Raw genomic sequence first — 21,947 nt, forward strand, 5'->3', positions numbered from 1 at the left:
GGGAGAGAGTAAAATGGGATTGAAGAGGGAGTGAGGTAGGACTGGGGAGAGAGTAAAATGGGATTGAAGAGGGAGTGAGGTAGGAGTGAGGCTAGAGTAAAATGGGATTGAAGAGGGAGTGAGGTAGGAGTGAGGCTAGAGTAAAATGGGATTGAAGAGGGAGTGAAATGGGATTAGGGGGAGAGTGTAAAATAACAAAGTGTGAGGCTGGATGAACACAGCAGGCCCAGCAGCATCTCAGGAGCACAAAAGCTGACGTTTCGGGCCTAGACCCTTCATCAGAGAGGGGGATGGGGAGAGGGAACTGGAATAAATAGGGTGAGAGGGGGAGGCGGACCGAAGATGGAGAGAAAAGAAGATAGGTGGAGAGAGTGTAGGTGGGGAGGTAGGGAGGGGATAGGTCAGTCCAGGGAAGACGGACAGGTCAAGGAGGTGGGATGAGGTTAGTAGGTGGGAAATGGATGTGCGTCTTGAGGTGGGAGGAGGGGATGGGTGAGAGGAAGAACAGGTTAGGGAGGCAGAGACAGGTTGGACTGGTTTTGGGATGCAGTGGGTGGAGGGGAAGAGCTGGGCTGGTTGTGTGGTGCAGTGGGGGGAGGGGACGAACTGGGCTGGTTTTGGGATGCGATGGGGGAAGGAGAGATTTTGAAGCTGGTGAAGTCCACATTGATACCATATGGCTGCAGGGTTCCCAGGCGGAATATGAGTTGCTGTTCCTGCAACCTTCGGGTGGCATCATTGTGGCACTGCAGGAGGCCCATGATGGACATGTCATCAAGAGAATGGGAGGGGGAGTTAAAATAGTTCGCGACTGGGAGGTGCAGTTGTTTATTGCGAACCGAGCGGAGGTGTTCTGCAAAGCGGTCCCCAAGCCTCCGCTTGGTTTCCCCAATGTAGAGGAAGCCACACCGGGTACAATGGATGCAGTATACCACATTGGCAGATGTGCAGGTGAACCTCTGCTTAATATGGAAGGTCATCTTGGGGCCTGGGATGGGGGTGAGGGAGGAGGTGTGGGGGCAAGTGTAGCATTTCCTGCGGTTGCAGGGGAAGGTGCCGGGTGTGGTGGGGTTGGAGGACAGCGTGGAGCGAACAAGGAAGTCGCGGAGAGAGTGGTCTCTCCGGAAGGCAGACAAGGGTGGGGATGGAAAAATGTCTTGGGTGGTGGGGTCGGATTGTAGATGGCGGAAGTGTCGGAGGATGATGCGTTGTATCCGGAGGTTGGTGGGGTGGTATGTGAGGACGAGGGGGATTCTCTTTGGGCGGTTGTGGCGGGGGCGGGGTGTGAGCGATGTGTTGCGGGAAATGTGTAGACACAGTCAAGGGTGTTCTCGACCACTGCGGCGGGTGGCGGTGGCGGGGGGCGGGGTGCGCGGATGTTGTTGTCCTTGAAGAATGCGGACGTCTGGGATGTGCGGGAGTGGAATGCCTCATCCTGGGAACAGATGCGGCGGAGGCGGAGGAATTGGGAATAGGGGATGGAATTTTTGCAGGAGGGTGGGTGGGAGAATGTGTATTCTAAGTAGCTGTGGGAGTCGGTGGGCTTGAAATGGACATAAGAATGAAGAGGGAGCTTGATGGGATGCTGAGAGAGTGAGACAGGGTTCAGGAATGTGATGGAATTGAGGTGGGAATTAGTGGCATTAGTGTCTCTAGCCTTTTGGACTCTCCCTGTATCCTCCCGCAGTGTGCTATGCTTCTTTTCATCTGTGTAACCATCCTGGCGTTCCCTCCTTCCTCCGACAGTATGCCTGCTATGCTATTGGGAAAGATGTTCAAGCTATGAAGGCTGTGGTGGGCGAAGAGGCTTTGACCTCAGATGACCTCCTGTACCTGGAATTTCTGCAGAAGTTTGAGAAGAATTTCATTGCCCAAGGTAGGGAGGGACCTCACTTGGGAAGGAGTCACAGCGATCAAGGAACCTGTCTCCTCATTCGCCCTGTTATTTAACTGAACTATCTTCCTATTTCTAGCCTCCCTGTAACATTACACAGGAACTAATCCTGAGGTTGTAACCCTAGAGATCCTACTTTTCAACTTCCTACCTAACTCACTTACCTCCCTTTGCAGGACCTCATCTCTCCCTTTGCCTATGTCGTTAATATCAAAATGGACCACAATCTCCTCTTGTCCTACTATAGCAGGACCTAAGGGCCGAATGGCCCCCTGCTGTTCCCAAGCGGTTCTGAGTTGTGATTTCTGTCTCAGGTCCCTACGAGAACAGATCAATCTTCGATTCCCTGGACATTGGGTGGCAACTGCTACGGATTTTCCCGAAGGAGATGCTGAAGAGGATTCCAGGGAGTATTGTGTCTGAGTTTTATCCGCGGGAATCCCGGGAGAACAAGGAGGAAACCGGCACCCACCTTTGAGAGCCCTGATCCTACCCCCCAACGAACAAAGTGCCCCCTCCCCTCACTCCCACGCACTGAGCCCTGACTCTCACACTTCACCCTCTCTCTCTCCCAAACACCTCCCATTGTTCCAGTCTTACCCCCTACTCCTCCTATATGCTTACCCCCAAACCCCAACCTCTCACACCAGTGCCTCCAGGAACCTCCTCCCTCCCTCTCATCGCGCCACCTAAAACCCATACCACCCCCCACAACTGTCACCTTTTACCTCCTCGGGCACCCCCCTTCCCTCACCAACCCAATCCCCAACCTCAACCCCAGCAGACTTGCCCTCCCTTCACTCCTGCTCACTCTGTCTAGACACAGAACCCTCTCATTCCCCCTCCCCTCGCACCCTTCTTCTTCCCCACCCTCTCCTTGGTCCTCAGCCCTCCCCTCACCCCAGACCCTCACACCTCCCTCACTCCCCTCCTCTCACTGTCCTCACTCTTTCCATCCCTCACTGCCCCACTGAGCTATCAAACATTTTGCTGCACACTCTCCCCACCCCCTGCAACTCACATTACTTTGACCCTCCCTCCCTCAATTCCCTCCCCGACGCTCTTCCCCAAAGCCTTGACCTAATTTTCCCACAAATCCCTGCCCCGTCTCCTTGCCCTGTCTGTCTTCCCCCACTCCTCACTGACCAAACCCCATCCCAACTCCCCACCTACACTCACCTTTACTGGCTCCATCCCTGCCTCCTTGACCTGCCTGTCTTCTCTCCGCCCATCCGCTTCTCTATCCACCTTCTATCACTGCACACACCAGCTCCCCCATTTATTTCAGAGCCACCTTCCCTTCTCCCATTTCTGAAGAAGGGTCCGGACCCCGAAACATCAGCCTTCCTGCCCCTCTGGTGTTACCTGGCCTGCTGTGTCCATCTAGCTGTACACCGTGTTGCCTCGGATTCTCCAGCAGCAGCAGTTCCTACTGCCCCTGAGCCATGTGTTGTTCAAACCCAATCTGTAAATAAACAATCCATCACTTTCTCATCGATGTTGTCCACTGGTCTGATTCCTCTCTGACTCTTTAAGCAACAAATATCTCTGTGTGAGTTTGCGTGTGTGTGTGTGTGTGTGTGTGTGTGTGTGTGTGTGTGTGTGTGTGCGTGTGTGTGTGTGTGTGTATGTTTGTGTCTGTCTCTCTGTGTATGTGCGTGCGTGTGAGTTTGTGTGTGTGTGTGTGTGTGTGAGTTTGTGTGTGTCTGTGTGAGTGTGTGTATGTTTGTGTCTGTCTGTGTGTGTGTGTGTGTGTGTGTGTGTGTCTGTGTGTGTGTGTGTGCGCGCATGTGTGTGTGCATGTGTGTGTATGTATGTTTGTGTCTGTGTGTGTGTGTGTGTGTGTGTATGTGTGTGTGTCTGTGCGCGCATGTGTGTGTGCATGTGTGTGTATGTATGTTTGTGTCTGTGTGTGTGTGTGTGTATATGTATGTTTGTGTGTGTGTGCGTGTGTCCGTGTGCATGTGTCCATATGTGTGTGCGTGTGTGTGTCTGTGTGAGTGTGTGTGTATGTTTGTGTCTGTGTGTGTGTGTGTGTGTGTATGTATGCTTGTGTCTGTGTGTGTGTGTGTGTGTGTGTGTGTGTGTGCGCGCATGTGTGTGTGCATGTGTGTGTATGAATGTTTGTGTCTGTCTTTGTGTGTGTGTGTGTGTGTATGTATGTTTGTGTCTGTGTGTGTGTGTCTGTGTGTGCGTGTGTCCGTGTGCATGTGTCCATATGTGTGTGCGTGTGTGTGTCTGTGTGCGTGCGTGTCCGTGTGTGTGTGTGTGAGAGAGTGGGTCTGTCGTGTTACAAACTGCATTAAACCACACTGAGTGAAGTTTTATAATTCAGCAGAAGTTCAAGAAGTGATTTCTGATGAGAATTAAAACTCAATTCCCTCAGCACTCTTTGCCCCTCAAACCAGGCCTGTCCTGAGCCTCCCGAGCTCCCTGTACGCTATTCCCTCGGCCTCTCCGTGCTGTTGGTCATTGGTTAGGACTCTGTAAACTCCACGCAATGTGAGAGGAAGTAAGCCAGTTCAAACAAATCTCAGTTCCACTTTCCAGCGAGAAGGTTAAATCCAGGCCAACCCATCACCCCTGTCGCACTGATAGGCCGGGACCCATCGCCCCTGTCGCACTGATAGGTCAGGACCCATCGCCCCTGTCACACTGATAGGTCAGGACCCATCGCCCCTGTCGCACTGATACGTCAGGACCCATCGCCCCTGTCGCGCTGATAGGTCGGGACCCATCGCCCCGTCGCACTGATAGGTCGGGACCCATCGCCTCTGTCGCACTGACAGGTCAGGACCCATCGCCTCTGTTGCACTGATAGGTCGGGACACATCACCCCTGTCGCACTGATAGGTCAGGACCCATCGCCCCTGTCGCACTGATAGGTGTGGACCCATCGCCCCTGTCGCACTGATAGGTCGGGACGCATCGCCTCTGTCGCACTGATAGGTCAGGACCCATCGCCCCTGTCGCACTGATAGGTCAGGACCCATCGCCCCTGTCGCACTGATAGGTCAGGACCCATCACCCCTGTCGCACTGATACGTCAGGACCCATCGCCCCTGTCGCACTGATAGGTCAGGACCCATCACCCCTGTCGCACTGATAGGTCAGGACCCATCGCCTCTGTCGCACTGACAGGTCGGGACCCATCGCCTCTGTTGCACTGATAGGTCAGGACCCATCGCCCCTGTCGCACTGATAGGTCGGGACCCATCGCCTCTGTTGCACTGATAGGTCAGGACCCATCACCCCTGTCGCACTGATAGGTCGGGACCCATCGCCCCTGTCGCACTGATAGGTCGGGACCCATCGCCCCTGTCGCACTGATAGGTCAGGACCTATCGCCCCTGTCGCACTGATAGGTCAGGACCCATCGCCCCTGTCGCACTGATAGGTCAGGACCCATCACCCCTGTCGCACTGATACGTCAGGACCCATCGCCCCTGTCGCACTGATAGGTCGGGACCCATCGCCCCGTCGCACTGATAGGTCGGGACCCATCGCCTCTGTCGCACTGACAGGTCGGGACCCATCGCCTCTGTCGCACTGATAGGTCGGGACCCATCGCCCCATCGCACTGATAGGACGGGACCCATCGCCCCTGTCGCACTGATCGGTCGGGCCCCATCGCCCCTGTTGCACTGATCGGTCGGGACCCATCGCCCCTGTCGCACTGATACGTCAGGACCCATCGCCCCTGTCGCACTGATAGGTCGGGACCCATCGCCCCGTCGCACTGATAGGTCGGGACCCATCGCCTCTGTCGCACTGACAGGTCGGGACCCATCGCCTCTGTCGCACTGATAGGTCGGGACCCATCGCCCCATCGCACTGATAGGACGGGACCCATCGCCCCTGTCGCACTGATCGGTCGGGCCCCATCGCCCCTGTTGCACTGATCGGTCGGGACCCATCGCCCCTGTCGCACTGATATGTCAGGACCCATCGCCTCTGACGCACTGATAGGTCGAGACCCATTGCCCCTGTCGCACTCATAGGTCGGGACCCATCGCCTCTGTCGCACTGATAGGTCGGGACCCATCGCCCCGTCGCACTGATAGGGCGGGACCCATCACCCCTGTCGCACTGATAGATCAAGACCCATCGCCTCTGTCGCACTGATAGGTCGGGACCCATCGCCCCTGTCGCACTGATAGGACGGGACCCATTGCAACTGTTGCACTGATAGGTCGGCACCCATCACCTCTGACGCACTGATAGGTCAGGACCCATCGCCCCTGTCGCACTCATAGGTCGGGACCCATCGCCTCTGTTGCACTGATAGGTCGGGACCCATCGCCTCTGTCGCACTGATAGGTCACGATCCATCGCCCCTGTCGCACTGATAGGTTGGGACCCAAGCCTCTGTCGCACTGATAGGTCAGGACCCATAACCCCCGTCGCACTGATAGGCCAGGACCTATCGCCCCTGTCGGACTGATAGGTCGGGACCCATCGCCTCTGTCGCGCTGATAGGTCGGGACCAAGGCGGTGAAGCTGGCTGAACCGAGGTCAGGAACACACCAGCACTGAGTGGGCTGAATGGCTGACAGACTGAGCTTCTGAGTGTCACTTATGGAGCTGCAGGGCCTGTAGAGTTTGCCTGTGCTATTCCACACTCTGACTGAGAGAGAGTGTCCTAACACCAGAAGGAAGAGCAGCAGATTTAGGACATTCAGCCACATGTAACAACTGCCAGAGACGCAACGGCCTCTTCCTATTCCAGTGGAAGAGGATTGAAGGGATGAATGGCCTCCACCTGCCCCTGTGTAACAACCTCATGGGGCAGAATGGCCTCCCTCCTGCACCTGTGTAACACGCACAAGGGGCAGAATGGCCTCCACCAGCCCCTGTGTAACACGCACGAGGGGCAGAATGGCCTCCCTCCTGCCCCTGTGTAACACGCTCGAGGGGCAGAATGACCTCCTCCAGCCCCTGCATAACACGCTCGAGGGGCAGAATAGCCTCCCTCCTGCCCCTGTGTAACACGCTCGAGGGGCTGAATGGCCTCCTCCTGCCCCTGTGTTACATGCTTGAGGGGCAGAATGGCCTCCCTCCTGCCCCTGTGTAACATGCTCGAGGGGCTGAATGGCCTCCTCCAGCCCCTGTGTAACACGCATGAGGGGCAGAATGGTCTCCTCCTGCCCCTGTGTAACAACCTCATGGGGCAGAATGGCCTCCCTCCTGCCCCTGTGTAACCCGCGTGAGGGGAAGAATGGCCTCCCTCCTGCCCCTGTGTAACACGCACGAGGGTCAGAATGGCCTCCCTCCTGCCCCTGTGTAACACGCACGAGGGGCAGAATGGCCTCCCTCCTGCCCCTGTGTAACACGCTCGAGGGGCAGAATGACCTCCTCCACCCCCTGTGTAACACACATGAGGGGCTGAATGGCCTCCCTCCTGCCCCTGTGTAACACGCACAAGGGGCAGAATAGCCTCTCTCCGACGCCTGTGTAACACGCTCGAGGGGCAGAATGGCCTCCCTCCTGCCCCTGTGCTACACGCTCGAGGGGCAGAATGGCCTCCCTCCTGCCCCTGTGTTACACGCTCGAGGGGCAGAATGGCCTCCCTCCTGCCCCTGTGTTACACGCTCGAGGGGCAGAATGACCTCCTCCACCCCCTGTGTAACACACATGAGGGGCAGAATGGCCTCCCTCCTGCCCCTGTGTAACACGCACGAGGGGCAGAATGTCCTCCCTCCTGCCCCTGTGTAACACGCACGAGGGGCAGAATGACCTCCTCCACCCCCTGTGTAACACACATGAGGGGCAGAATGGCCTCCCTCCTGCCCTTGTGTAACACGCACGAGGGGCAGAATGGCCTACTCCAGCCCCTGTGTAACACGCACAAGGGGCAGAATAGCCTCTCTCCGACGCCTGTGTAACACGCACGAGGGGCAGAATGGCCTCCCTCCTGCCCCTGTGTTACATCCTTGAGGGGCAGAATGGCCTCCCTCCTGCCCCTGTGTAACACGCTCGAGGGGCTGAATGGCCTCCTCCAGCCCCTGTGTAACACGCATGAGGGGCAGAATGGCCTCCCTCCTGCCCCTGTGTTACACGCTCGAGGGGCAGAATGGCCTCCCTCCTGCCCCTGTGTTACACGCTCGACGGGCAGAATGGCCTCCCTCCTGCCCCTGTGCAATGGGCAGTGCAGTTTCTGGTATCATGCGGCCGTGAGGATTGCTTTGAGCCGCTCGCGATAACAATATCCACAGGGACTCAGCGTCACCACCTCGGGCCAAATCCCGAGCTTCTAATTAACAGCAGCTCGACGTGAGCTCGGTAAGTCTGGTCTCTGTCACTTCCCTTTTCCTGTAAACTTGTCATTTACCACTTCCACATCAACACCTCTCACCCACACCCACCCAACCCCCCAGCACAGAGGCTCCGAAAGCAGGAACAAGCATCACTGCCGGCAGCACATTCCACGCACCCACCACTCTCTGTATGAAGGACCTACCTCTGACATCTCCCTATGCCTTCCTCCAATCACCTTAAAATTATATCCCCTCATAATAGTCATTCCCACCCTGGGAAAAAGTCTCTGCCTATCCACTCTATCTGTGCCCCTCATGAAAAAACCCTTGTTCATATAACCTTTCCTCATGAGACCTGCCCTCCAGTCCAGGCAGCATCCTGGTAAATCTCCTCTGCACCCTCTCTAAAGCTTCCACATCCTTCCTGTAATGAGGTGACCAGAACTGAACACAATATTCCAAGTGTGGTCCAACCAGAGTGTTATAGAGCTGCAACATAGAACATAGAACAGTACAGCACAGAACAGGCCCTTCAGCCCACAATGTTGTGCCGACCATTGATCCTCATGTATGCACCCTCAAATTTCTGTGACCATATGCATGTCCAGCAGTCTCTTAAATGACCCCAATGACCTTGCTTCCACAACTGCTGCTGGCAATGCATTCCATGCTCTCACAACTCTCTGTGTAAAGAACCGGCCTCTGACATCCCCTCTATACTTTCCACCAACCAGCTTAAAACTATGACCCCTCCTGCTAACCATTTCTGCCCTGGGAAATAGTCTCTGGCTATCAACTCTATCTATGCCTCTCATTATCTTGTATACCTCAATTAGGTCCCCTCTCCTCCTCCTTTTCTCCAATGAAAAGAGACCGAGCTCAGTCAACCTCTCTTCATAAGATAAGCCCTCCAGTGCAGGCAGCATCCTGGTAAACCTCCTCTGAACCCTCTCCAAAGCATCCACATCTTTCCTATAATAGGGCGCCCAGAACCGGACGCAGTATTCCAAGTGCGGTCTAACCAGACTTTTATAGAGCTGCAACAAGATCTCACGACTCTTAAACTCAATCCCCCTGTTAATGAAAGCCAAAACACCATATGCTTTCTTAACAACCCTGTCCACTTGGGTGGCCATTTTAAAGGATCTATGTATCTGCACACCAAGATCCCTCTGTTCCTCCACACTGCCAAGAATCCTATCCTTAATCCTGTACTCAGCTTTCAAATTCGACCTTCCAACATGCATCACCTCACATTTATTCAGGTTGAACTCCATCTGCCACCTCTCAGCCCATCTCTGCATCCTGTCACTGTCCCGCTGCAGCCTACAACAGCCCTCTACACTGTCAACGACACCTCCGACCTTTGTGTCGTCTGCAAACTTGCTGACCCATCCTTCAATCCCCTCATCCAAGTCATTAATGAAAATTACAAACAGTAGAGGCCCAAGGACAGAGCCCTGTGGAACACCACTCACCACTGACTTCCAGGCAGAATATTTTCCTTCTACTACCACTCGCTGCCTTCTGTTGGCCAGCCAATTCTGTATCCAAGCAGCTAAGTTCCCCTGTATCCCATTCCTCTTGACCTTCTGAATGAGCCTACCATGGGAAACCTTATCAAATGCCTTACTGAAGTCCATATACACCACATCCACAGCTCGACCCTCATCAACTTTTCTAGTCACATCTTCAAACAACTCGATAAGGTTTGTGAGGCATGACCTGCCCCTCACAAAGCCGTGTTGACTGCATTTGATCAAGCCATGCTCTTCCAGATGGTCATAAATCCTATCCCTCAGAATCCTTTCTAACACCTTGCAGACGACAGACGTGAGACTTACTGGTCTGTAATTGCCAGGGATTTCCCTATTTCCTTTCTTGAAGAGAGGAATTACATTTGCCTCTCTCCAGTCCTCAGGTACGACTCCAGTGGAGAGCGAGGATGCAAAGATCTTCGCAAGTGGCGAAGCAATTTCATTTCTCGCTTCCCAAAGCAGCCGAGGACAAATCTGGTCCAGGCCTGGCGACTTGTCAATCTTAATGTTTGACAAAACTTTCAGCACATCAGCTTCGTCTATCTCTATCCATTCCAGCATGCACACCTGCTCTTCAAAGGTTTCATTCACTACAAAGTTCGTTTCTTTCGTAAAGACAGAAGCAAAAAACTCATTTAGGGCTTCCCCTACCTCCTCAGGCTCCACACACAAGTTCCCTATGCTATCCCTGATCGGCCCTACTCTTTCTTTGACCATTCTCTTATTCCTCACATAAGTGTAAAATGCCTTTGTGTTCTCCCTAATCCGTTCTGCCAAGCCTTTCTCGTGCCCCCTCCTGGCTCTCCTCAGACCATTTTTGAGCTCCTTCCTTGCCTGCGTGTAATCCTCTCTAGCTGAACTTGACCCTAGCTTCCTCCACCTTACGTAAGCTGCCTTCTTCCTTTTCACAAGAAACTCCACCGCTCTCGTCATCCAAGGTTCCTTTATCTTACCCCTTCTTGCCCATCTCAGAGGGACATATTTACTCATCACTCGCAACAACTGTTCCTTAAACAGTCTCCACATGTCTATAGTTCCCTTACCATGGAACAATTGCTCCCAGTCCATGCTTCCTAACTCATGTCTAATCGCATCATAGTTTCCTCTTCCCCAATTAAATATCCTCCCATTCTGCCTAATCCTCTCCTTCTCCATAGCTATGTAGAATGTGAGGCAGTTATGGTCACTATCACCAAAATGCTCTCCCACCACAAGATCTGATACCTGCCCCGGCTCGTTTCTGAGCACCAAGTCTAGAATGGCCTCTCCCCTCGTCGGCCTGTCAACATACTGCGTTAGGAAACCCTCCTGAATACACCTTACAAAAACAGCTCCATTCAAATCTTCTGCTCGAAGGAGGTTCCAATCAATATTAGGAAAGTTAAAGTCACCCATTACAACAACCCTACTGCGTCCACACTTTTCCAAAATCTGTCGACCTATGCTTTCTTCAATCTCCCTGCTGCTATTGGGGGGCCTGTAGTAAACCCCTAACGAGGTGACTACTCCCTTGCTGTTCCTAATTTCCACCCGTACTGACTCAGTAGGCAGATCTTCCTCGACAATGGAGGCTTCTGTAGCTGTGATACCCTCTCTGATTAGTAGTGCTACACCCCCTCCTCTTTTTCCCCCCTCCCTATTCTTTTTAAATGTTCTAAACCCTGGAACATCCAGCAACCATTCCTGCCCCTGAGAAACCCATGTCTCTGTTATGGCCACAACATCATAGCACCAGCTACTGATCCATTATCATGTGAGCATAACCTCACAGCTCTTAAACTCAATTCCCCTGCCAATGAAAGCCAATGAAAGCATTATTGCTGGATTAAGGCGCATGCTGAGCAGGAGCGGACATGGGACAGCTGAGTGAGTGAGGTAATATATTTGGGTGGTTGCTTTACCCAAAACACTACTCAGGTCGTGTCTCCCACCCATCCTCCTCCTCTAACCAAAAAAAAAGGCTCTGAGCACCGATTTTGGTAACGTTGCTAGTTTTTTTTTCCAATAGACTGTTTTTGGGAATTCAGAACAGTGGGAACGGAGGTCAGGGCTGTTGAATGCTCCTCCTGCAGAATGTGAGAGGTAAGGGTCATCACTAGCGTCCCCCCGACTTCATCTGCGGGAAGTGCACCCAACCCCAGCTCCTCGGAAACCGTGTTAGGGAACTGGAGCTGGAGCTGGATGAACTTCGGATCATTTGGGAGGCAGAGGGGGTTATTGAGAGGAGTTACAGGGAGGTAGTCACTCCTCAGGTACAGGATAAAGGTAGATGGGTTACGGTCAGGGGACGGAAAGGGAACAGGCTGGCAGGGCAGGGATCCCCTGTGGCCATTCCTCTCAATAACAAGTATACCGTTTTGGATACTGTTGTGGGGGAATGACTTACCAGGGGAAAGCAGTGGGGCACAGGTCTCTGGCACAGAGTCTCTCCCTGCTGCTCAGAAGGGAAGGGAGAAGAGGAGCAGAGCATTAGTCATTGGGGACTCCATAGTTAGGGGGACAGATAGGAGGTTCTGTGGGGACGAGAGAGACTCACGGTTGGTGTGTTGCATCCCAACTGCCAGGGTCCGTGGTGCCTCGGATCATGTTTTTGGGATCCTTAAGGGGGAGGGGGTGCAGCCCTAAGTCGTGGGCCACATAGCACCAACGACATAGGTAGGAAAAGGAATGGGGATGTAAGGCAGAAATTCAAGAATCTAGGGTGGAAGCTTAGAGCTAGAACAAACAGAGTTTTATCTCTGGTTTAACAAAGTGTGGAGCTGGATGAACACAGCAGGCCAAGCAGCATCTTTTGTGTGCTCCTGAGATGCGGCTTGGCCTGCTGTGTTCATCCAGCTCCACACTCTGTTATTTCAGATTCTCCAGCATCTGCAGTTCCCATTATCTCTGTTATCTCTGGTTTGTTGCCTGTGCCACATGCTAGCGAGGTGAGGAATAGGGAGAGAGCAGTTGATCACGTGGCTACAGGGATGGTGCAGGAGGGAGGGATTCAGATACCTGGATAACTGGGGTTCATTCTGGGGTAGGTGGGACCTCTACAAACAGGATGGTCTATGCCTGAACCAGAGATGTACCAATATCCTGGGGTGGAGGTTTGCTAATGCTCTTTGGGAGGGTTTAAAACTAATTCAGCAGGGGGATGGGAACCTGAATTGTAGCTCCGGTGTACAAGAGGTTGAGAGTAGTGGGGTCATGAATAAGGATTCAAGGTTGCAGGAGCATACCAGCAGGCAGGAAGGTGGTTTGAAGTGTGTCTACTTTAACACCGGGAGCATCCAGAATAAGGCAGGAGAACTTGCAGCATGGGTTAGTACCTGGGACTTCGATGTTGTGGCCATTTCGGAGACATGGATAGAGCAGGGACAGGAATGGTTGTTGCAGGTTCCGGGATTTAGATGTTTCAGTAAGAACAGAGAAGATGGTAAAAAGGGCGGAGGTGTGGCATTGTTTGTCAAGGACAGTATTACAGTTGCAGAAAGGATGTTTGGGGACTCGCCAACTGAGGTAGTATGGGCTGAGGTTAGAAACAGGAAAGGAGAGGTCACCCTGTTGGGAGTTTTCTATAGGCCTCCGAATAGTTCCAGAGATGTAGAGGAAAGGATAGCAAAGATGATTCTCGATAGGAGTGAGAGAGACAGGGTAGTTGTCATGGGGGACTTCAACTTTCCAGATATTGACTGGGAACACTAGTTCGAGTGCTATAGATGAGTCAGTTTTCGTCCAGAGTGCGCAGGAGGGCTTCCTAACAGTATGTAGATAGGCCAACAAGGGGCGAAGCCACATTAGATTTGGTACTGGGTAATGAGCCTGGCCAGGTGTTAGATTTGGAAGTAGGTGAGCACTTTGGTGATAGCGATCACAATTCTGTTATGTTTACTTTAGTGATGGAAAGGGATAGGTGTATACCACTGGGCAAGAGTTATAGCTGGGGGAAAGGCAATTATAAGGCAATTAGGCAAGATTTAGGGAGCATAGAATGGGGAAGAAAACTGCAGGGGATGGGCACAAATGAAATGTGGAGCTTGTTCAAGGAGCAGCTAATGCGTGTCCTTGATAAGCATGTACCTGTCAGGCAGGGAGGAAGTGGTCGAGCGAGGGAACCGTGGTTTACTAAAGAAGTTGTATCTCTTCTCAAGAGGAAGAAGGAGGCTTATGTAAAGATGAAGCTTGAAGGCTCAGTTCGGGCGCTTGAGGGCTACAAGTTAGCCAGGAAGGACCTAAAGAGAGAGCTAAGGAGAGCCAGGAGGGGACATGAGAAGTCTTTGGCAGGTAGGATCAAGGAAAATGGGGTGGCATGGTGGCTCAGTGGTTAGCACTGCAGCCTCACAGCACCAGGGACCCAGGTTCGATTCCAGCCTCGGGTGACTGTCTGTGTGGAGTTTGCACATTCTCCCCGTGTCTGTGTGGGTTTCCTCCGGGTTCTCCGGTTTCCTCCCACAGTCCAAAGGAGTGCAGGCTAGGTGGATCAGCCATGCTAAATTGTCCGTGGTGTTCAGGCGTGTGGGTTATAGGGAGGTGGGTCTGGGTGGAATGCTTCAAGGGGCAGCGTGAACTTGTTGGGCCGAAGGGCCTGTTTCCACAGTGTAGGTAATCTAAAAAAAACCTAAAGCTTTCTAAAGGTATGTCAGGAATAAAAGAATGATGAGAGTAAGATTAGGGCCAGTCAAGGATAGTAGTGGGAAGTTGTGCATGGAGTCTGAAGAGATAGGAGAGGCGCTAAATGAATATTTTTCGTCACTATTCACATAGGAAAAAGATAGTGTTGTTGAGGAGAATACTGAGTTACAGACTGTTAAAGTAGACCCAATTGGGGTTCATAAGGAGGGGGTGTTAGCAATTCTGGAAAGTGTAAAAGTAGATAAGTCCCCTGGGCCGGATGGGATTTATCCTAGGATTCTCTGGGAAGCCAGGGAGGAGATTGCCGAGCCTTTGGCTTTGATCTTTAACTCATCATTGTCTACAGGAATAGTGCCAGAAGACTGGAGGATAGCAAATGTTGTCCCCAGGTTCAAGAAGGGGAGGAGGAATAATCCTGGTAATTATAGACCAGTGAGCCTTACTTCAGTTGTGAGTAAAGTGTTGGAGAGGATTATTAGGGATAGGATTTATAATCATCTAGAAAGGAATAATTTGATTAGGGATAGTCAACACGATTTTGTAAAGGGTAGGTCGTGCCTCACTAACCTTATTGAGTTCTTTGAGAAAGTTCTTCTCCAAGATGGTGAACATCATTGTTATAAAAACCCATTCACTAATGTCCTTCAAAGAAGAAAATCTGTTGTCCTTACGTGGTCTGGTTTGTCTGTCAGAGGCTCGGAGCACTGTAACAAATACCTCCCCTCCTGACTCATCAAAGCCTGTCCACCATCTACAAGGCACAAGTCAGGAGTGTGATGGGATAGCCCCACTTGCCTGGATGGGTGCAGCCCCAATAACACTCAAGAAGCTCAACACCATCCAGGACAAAGCAGCCGCTTGATTGGCACCACATCCACAAGCATCCACTCCCTCCACCACCGACACTCAGTAGCAGCAGTGTGTACTGTCTACAAGATGCGCTGCAGAAACTCACCAAAGATCCTCAGACAGCACCTTCCAAACCCATGATCACTTCCATCTAGAAGGACAAGGGCAGCAGACATATGGGAACACCACCCCCTGCAAGGTCCCTTTTCAAGCCACCCCCTTCCTGACTTGGAAATATATCGCTGTTCCTTCACTGTCACTGGGTCAGATTCCCTGGAATTCCCTCCCTAAGGGCATTGTGGGTCAACCCATAGCACATGGACTGTAGCTGTTCAAGCAGTTAGCTCACCCCCATCTTCTTGGGGGCAACTAGGGATGGGGCTCTGCTAATGGGGCCACTTGTTGGAAAGAGATATTAAGAGATGCTCCTGTGGTTTCCTAGGAACAGAAATCCTCCAAATTATTCCAATCAGATGGATGGGCACGATGAGGGATGATACAGTGATAATCATCTTCACGTCAAGATTCACCCCTCAATGAATATCATCATCAACTCATTCATTTGCTCATGGGGCCCTGCTGTGCACAAACTGGCCATCATGCTTTTTTCTGAGGAACTGAGAGAGAATCTTATTTCGACTGTGATTATTCTGTTTCCAGCTTGAGGACATATTTGGAAAGTGAAATCAAAAACAGCTTATTCAGAAGGTTCAGATCCTCATTGTGATTTTGGCTTTCACTTTACCATCAGTGTTGGAGCTGAAACTGAGACAGAACGGTGGCAAATCCGTCACATAAGAAATGCTCAGAGAAGGACACATGTGCTCTCTCCAGCCAAGAGCCTGGCCAATCAATACGCTTACACAGCAATAACCTGCTCAGTGACACACAGTTTTGGTTCCGCCGGACCACTCAGCTCCTGATCTCATTACAGCCTTGGTTCAAACATGGACAGAAGAGCTGAATTCCAGAGGTGAGGTGAGAGTGACAGCCCTTGACATCAAGGCTGCATTCGACCGCGTGTGGCATCAAGGAGCCCGAGCAAAACTGGAATCAAAGGGCATCGGGGGCAAACACTCTGGTGGTTAGAGTCATTCCTGACACATAAGAACATGGTCAGAAATAATAGGAACTGCAGATGCTGGAGAATCCAAGATAACAAAGTGTGAGGCTGGATGAACACAGCAGGCCAAGCAGCATCTCAGGAGCACAAAAGCTGAGAGGGGGATAGGGAGAGGGTTCTGAAATCTCTTCCCATTTATTTCAGAACCCTCTCCCTATCCCCCTCTCTGATGAAGGGTCTAAGCCTGAAACGTCAGCTTTTGTGCTCCTTAGATGCTGCTTGGCCTGTTGTGTTCATCCAGCTCCACACTTTGTTAACTTACATAAGAACATGGTCATGGTTGTGGGAGGTCAACCATCTCAGCTCCAGAACATCTCTGCAGGAGTTCATCAGGGTGGTGTCCCTGACACAACCATCTTCTGCTGCTTCATCAATGATGGCATTCTCTCCATCATAAGGTCTGAATTGGGAGCTATTTTCTTTGGAGCAGACGAGATTGAATCATTGAATCCTGATAGTGCAGAAAGAGGCCGTTCGGCCCATCAAGTCTTTACTGACCGTCCGATGAGCACCCCGCTCAATGCAGATAACCCTACTCTTAATGCAGCCAATCCACCATAACTTTCACATCTCCTGAACACTACGGAGAGCTTAGCACAGCCAATCCCCCTAAACCTGCGCATCTTTGGGCTGTGGGAGCAAACCCACCCAGACAGTCACCCCAGGGGTGGAATTGAACCTGGGTCCCTGGAGCTGTGAGGCTGCAGTGCTAACCACTGAGCCACCGTGCCATCTAGCAATGATTAACAATATTATAAAACTTTATGGTGCGTAATTAGAGTAGATAAGAAGAAACATTTCACCCTTGGTGGAGGGAGCAATAACAAGGGGAGGGGCATATGTTTTAGTGTAATTTCACACTATTATTTAGCGAAGGGGCTGGAGGTTTATGGGGGATGTGAGGAAAAGCATTTTTTCAGCCGGAGGGTGGTGGGAGCCTGGAACTCACTGCTTGTAAGGGTGGGAGAGGCACAAACTCCAACCACATTGAAGAATTATTCAGGTTTGTACTTGTGATGTGCGGGCACACAGGGCTATGGGCCAAGTGCTGGGAAATGAGATTGGAATAGTGAGGGGCATGGCTTCAGACCAGAGTGGAATCCCTGGCCTGAAGGGTTTACACTTTCATGAGTTGAATAAGATTCACTCTGGGACAGTGTAATTTCACACTGTGTTACCTCTCTCAGTGTAATTTCACACTGTGTTATCTCAGTGTATTTTCACACTATTATCTCAGTGTAATTTCACACTGTGTTATCTCAGTGTATTTTCACACTATTATCTCAGTGTAATTTCACACTGTGTTATCTCAGTGTATTTTCACACTATTATCTCAGTGTAATTTCACACTGTGTTATCTCAGTGTAATTTCACACTATTATCTCAGTGTAATTTCACACTGTGTTATCTCAGTGTAATTTCACACTATTATCTCAGTGTAATTTCACACTGTGTTATCTGTGTAATTTCACACTATTATCTCAGTGTAATTTCACACTGTGTTATCTCAGTGTAATTTCACACTATTATCTCAGTGTAATTTCACACTGTGTTATCTCAGTGTAATTTTACACTATTATCTCAGTGTAATTTCACACTGTGTTATCTCAATGTAATTTAACACTGTCTGATAGCTGTGTAATTTCGCACTTGTATTATCTCTCAGTATAATTTCACACGCGTTATCTCTCTCTGGGAGCAGAGTAATTTTACTCTCTGCTATCCTTCCGGAAGCAGTGTAGTTTCACTCTGTGCTATCTCTCTGGACGTAGTGTAGTTATACATCGGCTTGTGTGTCTCTCTCTGTTTGTGAGCTCTTTAATTACGCTCTGTCTTTCCTTCACTCTGTACGAAATGGGTGACTACTGCATTTACAAATTCCTACTTCCACTTCCTTCAAAGCTGCACACTACTGACTGTGACCTAGCATCCTGCGTGTTTCTTCTAGAGTCTGCTGGACGACGCTCCGATGGATGACAGTGATTGCAGCTGGATTAGAGAGCATGCTAATTCGGTGCGACTCTCAGGTACGTGTACGCTGTTTTATCTCTCTTTCAGCGACTGCACAGAGACAGCACTTGGGTTACAGTGGAAGACAGAGCTTCATGTCTGTTTCTGAGGGTGATTTCTGCGCTGACGTACCTTGCTGCTCTGTTGCCGCTGCAGAACTATCTGATCGAGGAGGCCATTTATGTCCGTGGCTCTGAACCCTTGTTTCGGGTTATGCCTGTCACTGTCTAACATGATATATGAAAAGGGAATCATGCTTGACAAACCTACTGGAGTTACTCGTGGAGCCTTATATCGGTGGGAGGAAAATGATTGCCACGGATTCTTAGGAACAGGATTTACTAGCATTCGGAAGAGAATGGGTTCACTAGGAATAATCGGCATGGTTTTGTTCAGAGGATGTCTGCCTCACTAATTTGATTGTGTTTTTTTGTGGAAGTGGTGAAGGAGATTGATAAGGGATTGATGATGTGGATGTTGACTATGGATGTTGCTTACGGACCAACTGAAGAACTTGACAAGTTCCCTCATGGTAGGCTGATACAGAAGGTGAAGTCACATGGGGTCTGTGGGAAGCTGGTAATTTGGATGGAAAATTGGCTTGGACTCAGAAGACAGAGGGTAGTTATAGAGGGATGTTTTTCTGACTGGAGTTCTGCGATCGGAGCTGTTTTGTAAGGATCAGTGCTGGGACCTCTGTTGCTTGTAAAATATAGGAATGATGTGGATGAAAATGTCACTGGTCTGATTAGTGAGTTTGTAGCTGGTGCTAAAATTGGTGGAGTTTCTGGACAATGAGGAAGACCATCAAAGGAGATTGATATAGATCAGGTTGAAAGTTGAGCTGAATCAGGAAAAGTTTGAGGTCAAATACAAGAGGAAAGTATGCAGCAAATAGCAGGACCGTTAGATGCACTGATGGGCAGAGGGATCCTGGGTGCAAAGCAAATGGTCCTTGAAAGTGGCAAAACCAGACATAAGGTGGTAAAGGAGGTGTATGGCACGCTTGCCCTCATTGATTGGGGTTTTGAGTATAAACATTGGCATGTCATGTTGTAGCTGCATAAGACTTTAGTCAGATATTTGGAGGATTGTGAGCTGTTCTGGTCCCCACACTACAGGAAAGATGTGGAGGCTTTGGAGAGGGTGCAGTAGAAGTTTACCAGGATGTTGCCTGGATTGGAGTGCATTAGCTACAAGGAGAGGTTGGGTCTAGGCCTGAATCATCAGCTTTTGTGCTCCCAAGATGCTGCTTGGCCTGCTGTGTTCATCCAGCTCTCAAATTCTCCAGCATCTGCAATTCCTACTATCTTTAAAACATAAAGTGCTGGAAATACTCAGCGAGTGTGGAGAAAGTGAAAGAGAGGGAGAGAAAGTTCTTGTTTCAGTCTGTGACCTTCCAACAGATCCCACCAGAAGAACTGAGAGTGATTACTCGAATCAGAGGAGGAAGTTATACTGTGGGATTTCCCAGGGCTCAATATGTGTTCTACTGCTTTTCTTGATCTATATTTAGAACATAGAACATAGAAAAGTGAGGCACAGTACAGGCCCTTCAGCCCACGATGTTGTGCCGTGGAATAATCCTAATCCAAAAATAAATTAACCTAACCTACATTCCCCTCAATTCACTGCTGTCCATGTGCATGTCCAGCAGTCGCTTAAATGTCACTAATGACTCTGCTTCCACGACTACCACTGGTAAACTATTCCATGCACTCACAACTCTCTGGGTGAAGAACCTCCCTCTGGCGCCTCCTCTATACCTTCCTCCTAACACCTTAAAACTATGACCCCTCGTGGCAGTCAATCCTGCCCTGGGGAAAAGTCTCTGGCTATCAACTCTATCCATGCCTCTCATTACCTTGTACACCCCGATCAGGTCACCTCTCTTCCTCCTTCTCTCCAGAGAGAAAAGTCCAAGCTCAGTCAACCTCTCCTCGTAAGACAAGCCCTTCAGTCCAGGCAGCATCCTGGTAAACCTCCTTTGCACCCTCTCCAAAGCCTCCACATCTTTCCTATAATAGGGCGACCAGAACTGGACACAATATTCCAAGTGTGGTCTCACCAGGGTTTTGTAGAGCTGCAGCATAACCTCGCGGCTCTTAAACTCGATCCCCCTGTTAATGAAAGCCAAAACACCATATGCTTTCTTAACAACCTTATCCACTTGGGTGGCAACTTTGAGGGAGCTATACACTTGAACACCAAGATCCCACTGTTCCTCCACACTGCCAAGAATCCTGCCTTTAATCCTATATTCAGCATTTAAGTTCGACCTTCCAAAATGCATCACTTCGCATTTATCCAGGTTGAACTCCATCTGCCATTTCTCAGCCCAGTTCTGCATTCTGTCAATGTCTTGCTGAAGCCTGCAATAGCCCTTGATACTATCAACGGCACCTCCAACCTTTGTATCATCAGCAAACATACTAACCCACCCCTCAACCTCCTCATCCAAGTCATTTATAAGAACTACAAAGCAGAGGCCCAAGAACAGAGCCCTGTGGGACACCACTCGGCACTGACCTCCAGGCAGAATACTTACCATTTACAACCACTGTCTGCCTCCTGTCAGCCAACCAATTCTGAATCCAGACAGTCAAGTCACCCTGTATCCCATACCTCCTGACTTTATGAATGAATATTTAGTGATTAGCCTGCTAGTTGATGCTCAGTCTACATTCTGCCACTCAGCTCCTGGCCTCCATACAGCCGCGGTTCAAACATGGACAAAAAAGCTGAATTCCAGAGGTGAGGTGAGAGTGACAGCCCTTGATATCAAGTCTGCTTTCGACCGAGTGTGGCATCAAGGAGCCCGAGCAAAACTGGAATCATTGGGTATCGGGGGGCAAACTCTCCTGTGGTTGGAGTCTTATCTGACACACAGGATAATGGTTATTGGAGGTCAATTATGTTATATCCAAAACAGTATTGCAGCAAGACCTCAATAATATTCAGTCTTGGATGAATAAATGGTAGGTTCAGTCATCCACACAAGGATATGATCATCACCAATAAGAGATAGTCTAACCACCATCCTTTGACATTCAATGGTGTTACCATCACTGAATCCCCCACTATCAACATCCTGGGGGTTACCATTGACCAGACACGCAACTGGACTCACCACATAAACCCAGTGGCTACAAGAGCAGCTCAGAAGCTGGGAATACTGCGGTGAGTAACTCCCCTTGTAACTCCCTAAAGCCTGCCCACCATCTACAAGGCACAAGTCAGGAGTGTGATGGGATACTCCCCACTTGCCTGGATGGGGGCAGCCCCAACAACACTCAAGAAGCTCAACACCATCCAGGACAAAGCAGCCGCTTGATTGGCACCACATCCACAAGCATCCACTCCCTCCACCACCGACACTCATTCGCAGCAGTGTGTACTATCTACAAGATGCACTGCAGAAATTCACCAAAGATCCTCAGGCAGCACCTTCCAAACCCAACACTTCCATCTAGAAGGACAAGGGCAGCAGATACATGGGAACACCACCCCCTGCAAGTTCCCCTCCGAGCCACTCACTGTCCCGATTTGGAAATATATTGCTGTTCCTTCACTGTTGCTGGGTCAAAATCCTGGCATTTCCTCCCTAAGGGCATTGTGGGTCAACCCACAGCAGGAGGACGACAGTGGGTCAGGAAGGC

At 50.6% G+C, this 21,947-nt stretch overlaps 2 protein-coding genes across 10 annotated transcripts in view; both read left to right on the forward strand.

Moving 5' to 3' along the window:
• LOC125455611 (V-type proton ATPase subunit B-like) overlaps positions 1-3,388 on the forward strand; it is a 60,932-nt gene extending 57,544 nt beyond the window's left edge. Inside the window, exons 13-14 of the mRNA XM_059650658.1 lie at positions 1,747-1,876; positions 2,209-3,388. Coding sequence (XP_059506641.1) covers positions 1,747-1,876; positions 2,209-2,372 — 294 coding nt within the window. The 3' untranslated portion in view covers positions 2,373-3,388. The remainder of the gene's footprint in view (positions 1-1,746; positions 1,877-2,208) is intronic.
• Positions 3,389-18,197: 14,809 nt separating this feature from the next.
• The window catches only part of LOC125455654 (shootin-1-like), a 45,516-nt gene continuing 41,766 nt past the window's right edge, over positions 18,198-21,947 (forward strand). For 7 of the 9 annotated variants that reach the window (XR_009446792.1, XR_009446789.1, XM_059651652.1 and 4 more), the window contains exon 1: positions 18,198-18,305. Coding sequence is in view for 5 of the 9 variants with exons in the window: in XM_059651652.1 (XP_059507635.1) it covers positions 18,248-18,305 (58 nt within the window). In the remaining 4 variants the exon portion in view is untranslated. The remainder of the gene's footprint in view (positions 18,306-21,947) is intronic. The other 2 variants (XM_059651664.1, XM_059651663.1) reach the window with 2 other exon arrangements.

This window comes from Stegostoma tigrinum, chromosome 1, assembly GCF_030684315.1.
Source record: "Stegostoma tigrinum isolate sSteTig4 chromosome 1, sSteTig4.hap1, whole genome shotgun sequence".
Lineage (NCBI taxonomy): Eukaryota > Metazoa > Chordata > Chondrichthyes > Orectolobiformes > Stegostomatidae > Stegostoma > Stegostoma tigrinum.